Source organism: Phasianus colchicus, chromosome 2 (assembly GCF_987193195.1).
Source record: "Phasianus colchicus chromosome 2, bPhaCol1.hap1.1, whole genome shotgun sequence".
Classification (NCBI taxonomy): Eukaryota; Metazoa; Chordata; class Aves; order Galliformes; family Phasianidae; genus Phasianus; species Phasianus colchicus.
The window spans coordinates 590,757-607,701 of NC_143437.1; the positions used below are offsets into that span (position 1 = coordinate 590,757).

Sequence of the window (16,945 nt, forward strand, 5' to 3'; positions counted from 1 at the left end):
TTTAACAATCTAGTTCAGTTCACAAATTGATACTCTATAGAGCTCTTGGGGAATGTTGCATTTCATTGTGCCGTTTGATTGTGTACTTATAGCTTGATCAAAAGACATAAACTTTATGACTATGGAGAACAGCTGTATTTCTGCAGGATTGATGTATTTTGGTTAATTCAGTGTGTTTTGTGCTCTCAGGGTTGTCTGAGAAAGGCAGGTAGGTGAGGTGCTGCTGTGTCCTCAACACACATTTAAGCATAGTGAAATGCCAGAAGTTTGTGATGAAGTTTGCATACTTTTTGTTTAGAGGGAAGAAAGGATAAATGTAGATGGAGCTTCACATTTGTCCATTTTAATGAGGATACTCTTAGGCCAAAGCTGTGGATTTTATTTTTTTATAACACTTCTGGACAATTAGATTCTGTTTTTTGTATCCATTTTTTTTTCCCTGCTGTGTATAACACAGCTTTCATCATGTTATCGTCTTTGAGGCCTTTTCAGAAAGGCGTGCATCTAAAAGAAGCACCTCTGCCATCATTCCTCTCCCTCACTGGGCTTCACGAGGAACTGTAGAACTTCTTAGTTAGAATTTGATTTAGAAGTTGACATTTTCTTGCAGCTAAATCATTCTGTTAAGACTCTCGAACGTTTCCTCATTTTCTTTTTCATTTCTTTGTTTTCATTTTTTTTGGTGGATGGCTCATGGTTGGCTATGAGCTAGCATTGTGCCCTGGTGTCCAAAGAAGGCCTGTGGGATCCTAGGGTGCATTTAAAGGACCATGGCCAGCTCCCCCTCTACTTTGCACTGGTCAGGCCTCACCTGATGCAGTGTATCCAGTTCTGGGCTCCCTGGTACAAAAAAGACGGGATGTCCTGGAAAGAATCCAGCTTACGGCCACAAAGATGATAAAGGGCCTGAAGCACCTCCCCTATGAGGAAAGGCTGAGTGACCTGTTCAGCCTGAGAAAAGACGACTGAGAATGTTTATAAATCTCTTAAGTGTGAGAGACAAGGGGATATGTCCAACCCTATTTCAAGACATATGTCCTTTTCAGTGGTCTGTGGGGACAGGACAGGGGGAAATGGCTGTAAACTGGAGCATAGGAAGTTCTGCATCAATATGCAAAAGAACCTCTTCATGGTGAGGGTGATGGAGCACTGCATCAGGCTGCCAGGGAGGTTGCTGAGTCTCCTTCTCTGGAGATATTCAAGATCCATCTGGTTGCTTACCTGTGCACCCTGCTTTAGGGAGCTGCTTTGTAGGGGGGATTGGACTTGATCTCTGGAAGTCCCTTCCAATCCCTACAGTTCCATGATTCTACGGATGATGCTCTTGATTCTGAATGCAAATACGTTCAGAAAAAACTTTTACATAAAATAACAGTTGAATGCTGAATTGGGTGTAACAGTATTGGCGTTAAAGAAGCTGGACAGCACTGAAAACTTTTCTGTTTTATAGCAATAGAATTTGAAAGTTGGTGTACTTCTTAAGGAGGTACCACAGAGATCGTTGGTAGATAACTGAAAAATATTAGGTTTTCTTTAATAATTTATAAACATTGTGAGGGAGATCTTTCATACTGTTTTAATACTATGACTGCCGTGTTACAAGGTACAGGTAATAAAGACACTTCTTTGGAACAGTTTCGCTTGATACCAGTTGAAAATGTCTTGAAATAGGGTAGGTGCTTCCCTTGTCTTTTCTGTTAAAAGTGCTAGGGAAAGGTTTAGTTAATCAGAACCTCAGTGTGTGTACTCTTTCATCATGTTGTCCAGCTTGGAGACAACAACAACAACAAAAAAGCAATATGATTGATAATATGCTAGTGTGCGGTAGTTCTGCTTGCATGTAAAACAGGACATTGGTTATGTTTGTCTTCCTTTTGTTAGATGCTTCCTTTAAATACCAATATCCGACTTGCCTATTCTAACGGAAAAGATGATGAACAGAACTTCATTCAGAATCTCAGTTTGTTTCTCTGTACGTTTCTCAAGGAACATGGTCAACTTATAGAGAAAAGATTAAATTTGAGAGAAACGTTAATGGAGGTAAGTTGCATCGTTTATCCAAAACATAGAGGTTTCTTGTACTCAAATAACATGATACTAATATGACCTCTAGATTGTTGTGCTTATATTGGTTAGAAGAATTTTTTTCCCCATAATCAGTAAATGATGTACACAAGAACACAAGAAACCTTTCAGACTTTCCAAGTGTGCTTCGATAGCAATTTATTTTCAGTGGTGTTTTCCTTTAAAAAAAAAAAAGAAAACAAAAAAAAGGTGCAAAATGTGTGCTTTTCTCTCCCTCTTCTTACTTGTCTCTTGTCTGACGTGTAAATACTGCTTTAAAATGCTTTCAAAGAAATATCGAAACCTTTTTGTATGGGTATCAAAACTCAATATTTTTAACTCACTCATACAGGTGGTTGCTGCTTTGAGTTCTGTCAGTTTGTGGGTGCCTAATACAACAAATGGTGCACTTTGTTTTTATTCAACATTCAGTCTAGGATACAGCAAATGCCATTCTCCAGCTTTTCTGTCCTGGTGTAACTTCTTGCCTAAATTGTCATTTCCCAGATGTTTAGAATATTGTCCTTGTGGTCTGTGTTTAGTTTCTGTGTCCTAAGCATAGCCTTTAATGCTGGAGCTCTACAGAGTGCTATTTAATAGGCATGCTTTATATAGTATTAAGGGTCTTGTTGGGAGACCTATATTGACTTGCTGAGAGTAAGCTGTTCTTTGATGACATTTATATTAACTCTCTCCCACCTCTGAGCTCCTATGGGATGAGCTGTTTCCATAGGCCCTTGTAGCAGCCTTTGTGATATCCCAGAGTTGAGCCTTCTGCAGGTACGGAATCTTTAGGTTGAGAAACTATCCTGAGACAGACTCAAAAAACTCAAAACCACGGTATAAACCTCGAGACCAGTTTTCATTTTGTGGGTCCATCTTGTCAGTGCAATGCTTGTAAGATATCTGAATTTTAGTCTATTCTATCTGATATTCACAATACATTTCTTCTCCAGGTAGCCCTCTGCCAAAAAAAAAAAAAAAAGTATATATAAAGTGTTTACAAATAGCAAACTGTAGCTCACTTAGAAAATAGATTAAATGATTGTTTCGTGCTCTATTTAAAAACAGCCAAGCAAAAAGCAAACAAATCTTTCAGCAATCCACACGTAATTCCTTACCTCAAAATTAGTGAACTTGTGCAGAATAACTATCAATCAAGGAAGAGATCAAGTTTGAACCCATGTTGAGACATTACTGGGGGTTGGACTTGATCTCTGGAGGTCCCTTCCAACCCCTTCAATTCTGTGATTAAGAATATGAAGTTAAGTGTTGTGTAAATTGGAGTGCAGTCTTCAAATCTTGCCTCCTGTCTTGTCCAGCACAACTATATTAAATTGTTGATTAGTTAAAATTGACATTTAAATGGACTTCTGTAAAACTCAATTCTGAATGGCTTTGGGTCTTCTATAGGATGTTGAAATGTTTCACAAAATTTTTAGATCAGTCTCAGAGCTGCACTCTTCTGTCTGCATGATGGCTGTTCAGTTAGTAAAGGTGAAGGTGTCTTAGTAGATGTCTTGCATTGAGTGTGCAGATAAGCAGTGTGGCTTTTAAGGTTTTCTTCCACATTCCCAGAGAATTTGCAGAAGAGAGTAGCAGTAAGTATTGAGAATAGCAGACCTTAAAACGAGCAGCTAAGGGGTTTTTTGAGGGTCTGAAATAAAAGGTCTTACAGAAGCTTAGAGGGTGTGATTTTGATAATACAGTAAGGGACTAATTTGGCTATTGCATTTTTTTTTTTTAAGATATCTTTAGGCTATTCTGTGTTTAAGAATTGATGCATGCTTTCAAAATAACATCAACTGACATGGTGCTGTGTTCTTTTCAGGTGCTCCACTGGTCATAACTTTGACTAGTAAATGTCACTACAGTATTACTGCACCTTGTTAGTAAATTTTACACTAATTCAGTATTTTTATAGTATCAGGATAACAAAATTTGAAGTAATACGGTTTTAATCTACTTCTGTATTCAAAAATAATTAGTAAATAGATGCTTAAAAAACACTTTTCCAGGCTCTTCATTATATGTTGTTGGTATCAGAAGTAGAAGAAACTGAAATTTTCAAGATTTGTCTTGAATATTGGAATCATTTAGCTGCTGAGCTCTACAGGGAAAGTCCATTCTCAACATCTGCTTCTCCATTGCTTTCTGGAAGTCAACACTTTGATGTTCCTCCAAGGAGACAGCTTTATTTGCCTGTATTATCCAAGGTAATCAATGCTTAAGTGAAAATACTCTGTAAGTTTAGACACTTCCTAATTTCACTGTATGTAAGGGATGACTTCAGAAAACTTTCCATGCTTTGGGTGATAGTTGATTCAGCTGTAGTTATTTAATGTGCTGAAATTGCTAAACTTAGAATATGGCACCAGTAGATGATAGAGCTATTAATAGTGTGCTCTTTTGACGCTGTGTATAAACATAAAATGAGAGAATATATATATCTGTACAGTTTATTTAAACATACTTAAGCCTATATTCTTCCATGTTATTACCTCAGGAGCTTCGTTTTAACTTTGTAATAGAATTGCTATGTAGGATTTGCTAAATGGTGCTAACAGTTTCTGTAATTAGTGGTTTCCAGCACGGATCTTAGTGTGGGGTTCATGAAAACCTAGCTAACTTCTGCTTAGAGAAGGACAACTTGATGTTTTTATTCACTTAGTGTGGTGAGTTGTGTTTTCTACTCAGGAATGAGATCTCAAAACCAAGGCAATTTATCATAGTTTTAAAAACAGTGTATTGTTAATTAATTGCTTGTGTAAGGGCTGTGGTGAAAGTAAAAGCTGCACGTGCTGGAGGAAAAAAAAAGGTGTGTTTAAAAAATGTATTTAAAAGATCTTTAATACATACATCTCTTGAAACTCTAGAAGCTATAGTACTTTTTTAAGCAATTCTTACTCTTACAGAGATGGAAATCAGTGCTACTCTTAAAATGGGTTTTTAGTTAGCATGTCCCTTCAGAACGTTCCTTTGCATTTGCTTGTGTGTGAGCTGACCGGAGGAAATGCTGAGCATCCTCTTTTCTTTGTAACATACAGGTTCGATTGCTAATGGTTAGCCGTATGGCTAAACCTGAAGAAGTGTTAGTGGTGGAAAATGATCAAGGGGAAGTAGTACGTGAATTCATGAAGGATACAGATTCCATAAACTTATATAAAAATATGAGAGAAACATTGGGTAAGTGCAGTGGCTGTTGTCCTGTAGTTGTCCTGTAGATCTGTGCAACTGCACCAATAGCATGTATGTAGCACAATTATATGGGATCAGGGGAGAAGATAAATTTGAAACAGAGTTGTCACGTTTAAGGTCAGGTCATTAGACTTCAATAATAACACTTTTCTGTTAAATGCAAACACTGGAGGGGAGCACCAAGTGTTTATTAGCAACTCTATGAATGTCAAACACAGGTGTTTTTTTATTCTCACTGCTATTCTTGTGAAGTAAGTATACTTAACAGTAGATTTATTGTACTAATTTGTTTTTTTTTTTAATATCAACACTTCTCTTTATTGTATTGAAATTACTACAGTATATTCTCATCCTCAGTAATGTTTCCAGATACAGGTGTACAGACAGTCTTGGTTTGAATTCTGCTGTTCGTTATTGCTTAGTGTGTTATCGTAATAGAAGATTCACCTTTTAAAAACGCAAGAGTGCAGTGAAAGTGGCACCGTAAAAATCCATTGCTAAATCTGACCTTTATGCTTTTTTTTTTTCTTTAACTTGGCAGGATTTTGAATTTTACTTATATTAGAGAGCCTAATCATTTTAGGGGCTGATAGAATGGTCTGAGTTGAAAAAAGCTGAATCTTTTCACCTAGACTAGTTCAGGAGTACCATCTCCATTTTAATGGTAGGTTATTAAAATCAACAGATGTAATGACACTGAAATAATGAACAGAGGAAAATCATTGACTGACTTGTTAAATGCAGTATAATGTCCCTCAGAGCTAGCCTATCTCATTTCCTATGGCTCATGAGTATGTATGCATCTTATTAATAATTTAACTTAGTAGCTTTACTGATTTGACTGATAGACAAAATATTTCTCTCCCATGTCTTTAAATACAACTCTAGCAGTTCTGGATTTAAATCTTTAGCTTGGTCTGTCACAAGTTCACAAAAGAACTATTGCACTTAGCATTTTGATTATGTCTTTTTCTTAGAACAAATTAACTTCAAAGAGATGCGATCCAATTTGTTGCTTAAAAATATGCCTGTTACTGTTAATTGTCTTTCAGTGTATCTTACACATCTGGATTATGCAGACACAGAACGAATAATGACTGAAAAACTTCATAATCAAGTGAATGGGACAGAATGGTCATGGAAAAATTTGAATACTCTCTGTTGGGCTATTGGCTCAATCAGTGGAGCAATGCATGAAGAAGATGAAAAAAGATTCCTTGTTACAGTAATTAAGGTATTGTGGTATGAAACTAACAGCTTTGTCACACTTCATAGTTTATGCTCAAGAAATTGAGCTTAAAAAGACACTTCTCTCCATTCTTCAGTAAGCTACCTTGTATGGCAAACAAGTTGGTAAGAATAATTTGATGGGAAATGTCATACCCTGAATGTTAGGCTGATGAGTTCCTCAGTCGTGAAAAATACATGAATCCAAATAGCCTTTTCATTTTAAAAATTTTGGAGAGAGAATTTGGCTTATGATGAAATATTTTGCTTTAGGAATGCAGAAGATATGGAAAGGAAGCAGTAATGAAGCAAGAGCACTAATGAAGCAGAGTAATGTGCATTGTTTTTAACCAACTAGCATTCTTCTCTTCTGCAACTTCATTTTAAGTAAATGTGTGTGTGGAAAGAGTACAGGAAGAAAATGTTATCTACGGGAGTAATTATGCATCAATATTATGTCATAAAAATCCTGCAGAGAGGATTTAGCTTCCCTATTTTCTGTGTAATACCTATGTTTATCAGTATCATCTGGTTGGTCGGTACTCAACACTGAGGGTTGCTGTAGTCTGCCCTGTATAAATTATTAATTACATTTAAAACGCACGACTGAAAATGTGGTGTTCTAGATTTGACTGAAACTTAAGTAATTGTCCTGATCCTTAACTAGGGTTGTTGATTTGTAGTTTTTTAAATTATTTTGGCTTTGAGTTTAATAATAGCAACTACTTTACTGTATCGTTATTATAGCTTATTTTAGCCTTTATACTGCTCTTCTAGTCTACAACTTGGGGAGGAAACTAATAATGTGTTATATTGTAGGATCTCCTAGGGCTCTGTGAACAAAAGAGAGGAAAAGACAACAAAGCCATTATTGCATCAAATATAATGTACATAGTAGGCCAATACCCACGTTTTTTGAGAGCTCACTGGAAGTTTTTGAAGACAGTAGTCAACAAGCTATTTGAGTTTATGCATGGTAATTATCTCTTTCACTTACTGTTCTAATTTTAATCTTAAAGAAAATAATTGATGCTCAGTACATGTGCATGTCTGGGGGAAAATACAAAACAGTAACTAATCTGATTTGATTTAGAAACCCATGATGGTGTTCAGGATATGGCTTGTGATACCTTCATAAAAATAGCACAAAAGTGCCGCCGACATTTTGTTCAGGTTCAAGTGGGAGAAGTAATGCCTTTCATTGATGAAATCTTGAACAATATAAATACAATCATCTGTGACCTTCAGCCACAACAGGTACATTTAATTCAGGAGTATGAGTAAATTTGTGAAGACCAGTAAAAAGTTGTGACATAACTAAAATTGGTAGTAGTCTTTAAGTTTTGAATTGTATTTCTTAGTCATTGTGTGTGTGTGTGTGTGTGTGTGTGTGTGTGTGTGTGTCAGTGACAGTGACAGTGTCATGTTACAAATGGTATGCTCAGAGTGTATGTTATTAAGGTCTTAATTAGAATTCTTGGAAGGAGAATTAAAGTGTGCTGAGTTGAAATTCTTTTTTTCTAGAATGCTTTTACAAGTAAATGAGAGTAAATCTGATTTTGAGGTTTTGATTAGCAAAGAAGGGTATTCTACTGTGGTAGCATACTTATGGGTCTTGCATGTGCAGGGGCAAGAGAATACTTGCAGGGAGGATGTACTCTGATAGTGAGTGCTTGCACAGCCTAGGCTGATGCATTGTGGTGACATATGGAAACCTTGGGCAGAGGAGGTATTAAGGTCCAACTTTTGATTTTCTTGCACTTGATTTAGCCCAAAGTTCTGTAAAAGAAATAAATGGAGCTGTATTGTAAGAGAAAGCTTATGCCTGAAATTGCTTGCTTCAGGATATGGTGATAAAATGAAGGAAGTCTCTGAGATGTACAGAGTAGTATTGGAAGGGAATGGAGGCTTGCTTTAAATGTGTTTTTAGTAATGAAAGAGTGGAGAAAGATCTTGTAAACTCAAATGGAAAGTATGTATTTAGTCACTGAAAACCCATTTTCAGCTTTTACTACCTGCTAGTTTTGAACATTGTGAACTTTTGGTTACTCTTCCTTAACCTTTCTGTTTGACTTCTTGCTTTTCCAATCAGGTGCATACGTTCTACGAAGCAGTAGGATACATGATTGGGGCACAAACAGACCAGACTGTACAGGAGCATCTGATAGAAAAATATATGTTGCTCCCCAATCAAGTATGGGATAGCATAATTCAACAGGCAACAAAAGTAAGACCATAAATTAGAAGTGTGTTCAATTAAAATAAAACTGCTGAATGTTGTTGTTCTTGTTTGCTTGCTTTTACCCCTGAAATTAGGTAAACGGTCTGGGGTGAACTTAAACAGAGCAATGGTTGATGTGACAGTAAAAGCGTTGTTTGGAGAGAGAAGACTGAAATGATTAAAGAGTGGTTTAAATCTGGTTTAAAGAATTTTACAGAACATTCCTTAACAGTGTGTAAGATAAATTCTTTAAACTGACCATTTTTGTACTAGAAGATGAGTGGCGTTTTTATTAACTGAAAGGAATTAACTCAATTTTTTCAACAGAATGTTGATATTCTGAAGGATCCCGAAACAGTTAAGCAGCTTGGTAGCATTCTGAAAACCAACGTCAGAGCATGTAAAGCAGTTGGCCACCCCTTCGTGATTCAGCTTGGAAGAATTTATTTAGATATGCTGAATGTGTACAAGTGCCTAAGTGAAAATATTTCTGCAGCTATTCAGGCTAATGGTAAGAAATTCCATGTTTTTCTTAATGGGATTGGCAGTGCAGGTTTCTAATTTGTTATAACTGGGCTTATCTTATTGTGTGTACATTGGTGGTGTTTTTTGTTTGTTGTTTCTTTGTGTGTTTGGGCAAGAGAATGACTGAAAATGTGCTTGCTTAGATTATTACGTTAACCAGGTGTTTTATTTAAAGAAACTCTTGATTCTGGAAGGAGGGAAGCTATAGGCATGAGTTTAGGAAGGATGCGAGAGACTGTTGACCAATAGCAGTCTTGCAGAGGTGAAGTTGTAGTGTGCATTCTTTTGACTTACTCTCTTTTTGAATAAAAAAAGACCCTAGTATTTTGGCAGAGTTTTGGTTTGGTGGTATTGTATTACTGAAAGAGCTTTATTACAGAAGTGTAACTTCAGTGAAGGTACCTCAAATTTGTCATAAACTAGACTGATAATCACTGAGAAGGAATTAAAAGTTACCTAAGTTACCTAATCAGTTTTTACAGGATAAATTAGAGTCTATGATACCTAAGAAAGTGCTGCTGTAGTAGTTCTTGACAAGATGAAATGAATTGATTATTGGATCTGTCTTACGACAGATTTTCTTACCTATGAAAATAATCATACATGTGAATGTTAAGACTTAACCACTGAACAACTGGTTGGCCTTGAAGTAACTCCTCAGAGTTCAGAATAAAACTGGCTGAAAAGTCAATACATTTCTTAATTCTGCAGCTCTAATTGCCAGAACTCACTCTTATTCAAAACAAAAAAAACAACAACCAAAATAGGAAGCAGTTGCTAGGACTTCTAGTCCTGACATTTTACTAGAGCAAGGGCTGTTGTGATTGCACTTGCCTCAGAGTATGTTCTCACAACTGGTTATCTCTAATGCCTGCAGAAGCAATTCTACCCTTGTTTCCCTGGCTGCAGTCTTCCAGGATTTTCCATGGATATACTGTTAGAATTGTGTGGCTGTGCACTCAATTAGAGCAGGTTTTACTGATGTGGCTTACATTGATTTGGATGTGAGAAAATGAAGTAAAAATTAGGCTCCTTGCAGTAAAGAAAAGTTTGATTAGGTTTGTCTGTGACAAAATCAGGAGCTTGCTTTAAAATGCTGCGTATGTTGATGTCCTCTCATCACTTAGTGAGAGCCAGAGGTAAGCTTGATCCAGATAGTTAAATGAATATGCATGATTCCCTTACTTGAAAAGTAAGTTGCAGCTTTATTTTTGAGCTGTGCAGGCAGTGTACTGTCACTGGTAGTAGTATTATAATACCAAATTGCAACTTGGACCTATGGAGCTGAAATAATGGGGAGCTAGTTTTTATCTGCGTAATATGAATGAAAAGTCTTCTTTCTTTGTCTCTTGGATATAAAAATGAAACATTCTGAACTTTGTGGAACCAGTTTGAGTCTGCTTGTTGGCACGTCTTACCTAGATTAAGTAAAGCTTTACAACTTTTCAGGTGAAATGGTAACAAAGCAGCCCTTGATTAGAAGTATGAGGACTGTGAAAAGGGAAACTTTAAAACTGATTTCTGGCTGGGTGAGCAGGTCCAATGATCCTCAGATGGTAAGTAAATGTATTTTACAGAAGTAGTTCATACAACAAAATCAGGAACTACTCTGCTCTTTTGCTGAAGAGCAGTGAATACTGTTCTGTTCACAGGAACTGTTTTCAGAACTGCAGTATCTGAAGGAACGATAAGGTGTGATCATACAGAGGGTAGGCCTGAGCTATATTTTGATTGCTTCAGTTAGTTTCAGCTGAGAGGAATCCTAAGGGGAAGTAAGAAGTTGTACGAGAGTCCTCAGGCAACCACTGCTGGATGGGTACAGTGGGTGGGAAGTATATGGATGTGTAATATATCATCACAGAATCACCAAGGTTGGAAAAGAGCTACATGGTCATCCAGTTCAACAATCCACCTATCACCAGTAGCTCTCACTAAACCACATCACTCAACACAACAGCTAAATGTTCCTTGAATGTTTCCAGGGTTGGTGGTTGCACCACCTCCCTAGGCACCCCATTCCAGTTCCTGATCACTTCTTTGGAAAAGTAGTATTTCCTAACATCCAGCCTGAATCTCCTCTGGCACAACTTGAGGCCATTCCCTCTAGTTCTATTGCTAATTACACAGGAGGCTGACTCCAGCTCACTACAACCTCCCTTCAGGGTAGTTATAGAGAGCAGTAAGGTCTCCCTTGAGTGTCTTGCAGTCTGAACAATCCCAACTCCCTCAGCCACGCCTCATAAGGCCTGTGTTCCAGGCCTCTTACCAGCTCCACTACCCTTTTCTGGATGCTCCAGGGCCTCGATGTCTTTCTTGCAGTGAGGGGCCCAAAACTTGAACAAAGTAGTTGAGGCGTAGCCTCACCAGGGCAGAGGATAGAGGAATGATCTCCTCCCTGCTCCTGCTGGCAACACTTTCTGATACAAACTGGGATGCCATTGGCCTTCTTGGCCACCCGGACACACTGCTGGCTCGCATTCAGCCCAGATACAGCCAGTACACCCAGGTCTGTTTCCACTACATATTTTTAGCTTCTTTCAGAACTACCTTGTAATTGCTTGAGACTTTGTTCAGTAACTGCGCTACTATAACAGTGTCTTGCTGTTTTATTTAGGTTGCTGAAAACTTTGTTCCTCCTTTGTTGGATGCAGTTCTCATTGACTACCAGAGAAATGTTCCAGCTGCTAGAGAACCTGAAGTGCTTAGTACTATGGCTATCATTGTAAACAAGCTGGGTGGACACATTACTGCTGAAATACCTCAGATATTTGATGCTGTTTTTGAGTGCACATTAAATATGATCAATAAGGTATTATATGTAAATTTTGGAGAAAGCGGGGAAAAAAGGGAGTTTATATTAAGAGTACTAGTCTCTGGGTATTGCAATAAAGGGGGCAGTATGTAGTTTACATAGTGTTACTACATGGCTTCTGTTTTATGGAAATTAAACTGAGGTTCATGAATTCTGGCTGTCTAGGTGAATGTCTTAATCTGATTTGATTTCTTAATACAGTTCTGAAATTAAATGATTAATTGAGTTTCTGTTCCAAGACCTTGGAATGTCATGGTTCTGGAAGCTGAAGTATACTTTAGGTAGAATTCAGAGTAGGGTGAATGACTAGAATTCATATATACTTATCAGTACTTATAGTCATAAATTTTGTTCTGTGAATATTTCTTTGCTTTGCTGAATTCCATAGTGATAGTGTTTCTGTGCTACAGTTTGCAGTAGGTACTTGCATAATACTGGCTAGATTAGTGCCTTTTTGCAATAGTGCATCCCTGTAGTAGTTAGGTGCTTAATTGCTGAGGCCTGTATCTTGTGTCTGTAGAACAAGTAGTAATTAAAGTTGCATACTGACAAAATGTGGTTCAGCTTGTTGATACCGTGTAACTCCAGAAGTCTTACTAAGCTTTGGTGGTTGAAAGTATGGGGAAAAATTTTACTAGGAATCTGGGAAATGTAAATTCTGTTTTGTATGCATATTTCTTCAAAGCTGAGATCTGAATACTATTCCATATTGGATATTGACTCACTCTTCTTAGCAGAAGATATTATGCTGGATCTTTGAGCTGTTCAGTAAGCTTGGCTGACTGTTTTTTTTTTTTTTCCTCCTCTTTTTCCCTGCCTCCCCACTCCAAGGACTTCGAAGAATATCCTGAACATAGAACAAACTTTTTCTTGCTACTTCAGGCTGTAAATTCTCATTGCTTTCCAGCATTCCTGGCCATTCCACCTGCACAGTTCAAACTTGTTTTGGATTCTATTATTTGGGCTTTCAAACATACAATGAGAAATGTTGCAGATACAGGTAAACTGAAGTTTTAAGTGTTAAGTATGTAGATTGTTGCTTTCTTGCACTTTTAGTCAAACGTAGCATTCCAGTCACACTGTTGAATACTGTATTTGCTGTAGAAGAACAGTATTTTCCTGACTCGATTTCACATTAGCAACCAGATACCCATTAATGTACTGAAATAGTTGGATGCTTTTTTACTCACAGAAGAGGGCATTGTTAGTTTCTGCATACTTTCTCTTTAAAATGTGAGGGTTTTTCAGGAATGGCTGAATTGATGCAACAGCTTATTGCTGGTGTTCTGCTTTGGCTTTCATTGTGCTGTCTGGAGTGTTTAACTTCTTGCCTCACTAATCAGTCTCTGAGTTAATACTGAAAAAGATAGCAGAAAAATGAATGGTGAGTGAATTCAGTCTCGGAGCCAGCTATGACATCAGTGGAGGGTAAAACCTTAGACTAAAGGTAAATGCTTCTTTTGAACAACAGCAAGTTAAACTTCATCTCAGGTTTCACTGAGAAGCTGTTTCTAGCACACTTGAGTAATTGAATGTCCTCTGGGATGGGAGTTGCCAAGGAAGGCTAGGAAAAGCTATGTGAATGTCTTAAATTCTAAAAGCATCTCAATTGCAGGATAAAAATGATTGTTTTGAAGCTACCTCAGAATTAGCCAATTGTTGATGTTTGGAAGGGATAAAAGATAACTGTGTTGCATTTCAAGTAGTAAGGCAACTGTGCTTGTGTAATTTTTACTCTTCCTAAATTAACTAGTATATCTTTTCATAGAGTTTCTCACTTTTGTTTGTACCAGTGAGATTGTGTGGTTGGCTCTTCATGGTTCCAACGTCTAATAATGAAAACCAAGTGCTTTGTATAAATGTGGCTGCCACCCTCTACTGGCTGCTTGAGAAAATGCCTGTGAAAATTATTAGTGTAATACTTTCCAGTGCTTCTCAGAATTTCTTGGGATGTTTGTCTCGCTTCAAAAAGGTAGAAAGATGCATGGAGCTTTTGTATAGTTTTGTTGTTCATCTTGTCTTTTATGCAAATTTCGCAGGACTTCAAATACTTTACACTCTGCTACAAAACGTTGCACAAGAAGAGGCTGCTGCTCAGAGTTTTTATCAGACATACTTCTGTGATATCCTTCAGCACATCTTCTCTGTTGTAACAGATACTTCACACACTGCTGGTAAGATTGTGAGCCAGATGAAAACAAGCCTTTGAAACATCATACTACTGTTCCAAGTAATAACAACATATGTATAATTTTGATCTGTTCAGGTTTGACCATGCATGCATCGATCCTTGCATACATGTTCAACTTGGTAGAAGAGGGAAAAATAAGTACTCCATTAAACCCTGGAAATCCAGTGAACAACCAAATGTTTATTCAGGAGTATGTTGCTAATCTTCTCAAATCTGCATTTCCTCATCTACAAGAGTAAGTGTGCTGTAGTTGTTTTATACTTCTGAGTGGATACTTATATCTTGAAATACTAACAGATGTATTTACTGTTAGTGCCCAGGTTAAGCTGTTTGTAACAGGACTCTTCAGTTTAAACCAGGATATTCCTGCCTTCAAGGAGCACCTAAGGGATTTCCTGGTCCAAATAAAGGTATGTTTGGCATGGTTTCTTACAAGAATTGTAAAAAAAAATATTTAGCAGAATGATGTTTTTAAAAGTCATTAGACAGTGTTCATTTATAATAGGTTGTATATTTTACTACTATAGATACTGGATCATGTAATCCATTTCAGCATAATTTAATTGTATAGATCGGGTTTAAAGCATGCTTTTTACATACATATGTACAATATGGCAATAAAACAAATTTTGTTTAAGTTCTGGTTGGGACTGAGGCATGTTTTGAAAGTTGACAGACTGCTTTTATTTTTCCAGAGATGCTAAAATTCAAGATGATTGTATGAAAGTATATGTTAAAGTTGTTTTCAGGCTACATTAGGTAGATATTTCAAAAATTGTAAAGATACTGCTTTAACAGTGAGCTCAAAAAGCTCTGTTACTGCACCGTCGTACAATATAATGCATGGTGAAAATCTTAGAAATTTTTGTTTTTTATATTAATTCTGATCTTACTTACGGAAAGCAAAACAAGAAATAGCATGATGAGGATGTGAAGGGAAGATGTTTCCAACATTGTTCTTGATTTTCAGAAGCTTATTACTCTTCCTGAAACAGTTAAAGTGAAGTATTGTTTTTGTGTGAATTACATAGGAATTTGCAGGTGAAGACACATCAGATTTATTCTTGGAGGAAAGAGAAACAGCCCTTCGACAAGCTCAAGAGGAGAAACATAAACTTCAGATGTCTGTACCTGGCATTCTTAATCCACATGAAATTCCTGAGGAGATGTGTGATTAAAAAACAAGTTCTGCAGTTTTCTTTCTGTGCAGCCACTTTGTTGTGACAGAAGAAAACAGCACTTGGATATTTGTTGACCAAAATGATGCCAATTTGTAAATTAAAATGTCACCTAGTGGCCCTCTTTTCTTATGTGTTTTTTGTATAAGAAATTTTCTGTGAAATATCCTTCCATTGTTTAAGCTTTTGTTTGGTCATCTTTATTTAGATTTGCATGAATTGAAAATTAATGCATTTTCAAAGTAATTATTCCATGCCCATTTTTGTGGCTAAGGGGAAAATAGGCAAAACATAAATTGTAAAGGACTATATTGCAAAACTATACAACTTCCTGTAAGAGTATCAATTTTTAATTTGGGATCTTTTTCTTTCTAGCCTGTCCTGCAGTCTAGTAGAAAAAGTAATGAGTAAAACAGTTTTAATTAATTGTTAAGCAGAGGATTATAGTGCTGCAATTTTTTTGATCAATTAGCAGCTTTTTGGATTTGAGTGGGTAAAGGCTAGGCTTACATGTATTTGCAAGTTGTATGGCAAGTTTGCAGCAAGATCATGTGCATATCATCCCATTGTAAAGCAACTTCTAAAGCGTATGGGAACACAGTACAGTTAGTTATTTTTACACAGTTCTTTTGTTTTTGTGTGTGTGCTGTCGCTTTGTCGACAACAGCTTTTTGTTTTCCTCAATGAGGAGTGTTGCTCATTTGTGAGCCTTCATTAACTCGAAGTGAAATGGTTAAAATATTTATCCTGTTAGAATAGGCTGCATCTTTTTAACAACTCATAAAATAATAATAGTAATAATAAACCCTCTGGCTTTTGAGATGACTTATACTAATTTACATTGTTTACCATGCTGTAGTGCTTAAAGAACACTACTTAAAAGCAAAATAAACTTGGTTTACATTTATTTTTCTTTCTTCGGCTTATTCTTTTATTGGATGAAAATGCTGTGATCGTATTAAAGGTTTGTTCCTATACTCTGAAGGCATAGGAAATGGTCCTTGAGGTCTAGATTACCATTGCTTCTGATTTCCCCTGATCTCAAGGACTTCAGCTATGCTTGAAAGTTAAAAAGAAATAAGTTGGGTTCTATCTATTTGAAAGTATAGTAGCTGTTTTGACTTAACACCATGACTAAAAATACTCCATGCTACATTGCTGTTGAATGCCAGTAATAAGGTATTCTTGCTCTCAATATATGTACTCTTTGTATTTTATTCCAAAGAGTTATTGAACTGTATCTTGACTAAAAATTGATACTAGTACATATTAATAACACGTATAGACCAGATGTGCAGTTATTTTTCTACCTAAAGTTTTGTAGTTAAATAATTTTCACAGACGTATGAAGTACAGATAAGAAAACTTTAGTGTGAACACTAAGATGGTGTACAGTCTTGGCTTCCCCATGTTTGTAGCGTCTCTCTTCTGTTTTCTAACAGTTGACATTAAAATCTCCCACAGATTTTTATTTTCTTTTCTTTCCATTTTATTTGGTCTCTGGTCTTAGGATTGTTAATGTGATGCAA

At 36.7% G+C, this 16,945-nt stretch overlaps 1 protein-coding gene across 8 annotated transcripts in view; it reads left to right on the plus strand.

The window, feature by feature from the left end:
- The window catches only part of LOC116230191 (exportin-1), a 37,170-nt gene extending 20,847 nt beyond the window's left edge, over positions 1-16,323 (plus strand). For all 8 annotated transcript variants that reach the window (XM_031595157.2, XM_031595156.2, XM_031595161.2 and 5 more), the window contains 15 exons: positions 1,882-2,040; positions 4,083-4,280; positions 5,112-5,250; positions 6,315-6,496; positions 7,309-7,465; positions 7,583-7,746; positions 8,582-8,716; positions 9,038-9,221; positions 10,685-10,791; positions 11,850-12,044; positions 12,879-13,047; positions 14,087-14,221; positions 14,314-14,473; positions 14,552-14,648; positions 15,270-16,323. In XM_031595157.2, coding sequence (XP_031451017.1) covers positions 1,882-2,040; positions 4,083-4,280; positions 5,112-5,250; positions 6,315-6,496; positions 7,309-7,465; positions 7,583-7,746; positions 8,582-8,716; positions 9,038-9,221; positions 10,685-10,791; positions 11,850-12,044; positions 12,879-13,047; positions 14,087-14,221; positions 14,314-14,473; positions 14,552-14,648; positions 15,270-15,416 — 2,328 coding nt within the window. In that variant the 3' untranslated portion in view covers positions 15,417-16,323. The remainder of the gene's footprint in view (positions 1-1,881; positions 2,041-4,082; positions 4,281-5,111; positions 5,251-6,314; positions 6,497-7,308; positions 7,466-7,582; positions 7,747-8,581; positions 8,717-9,037; positions 9,222-10,684; positions 10,792-11,849; positions 12,045-12,878; positions 13,048-14,086; positions 14,222-14,313; positions 14,474-14,551; positions 14,649-15,269) is intronic.
- Positions 16,324-16,945: the final 622 nt, after the last annotated feature.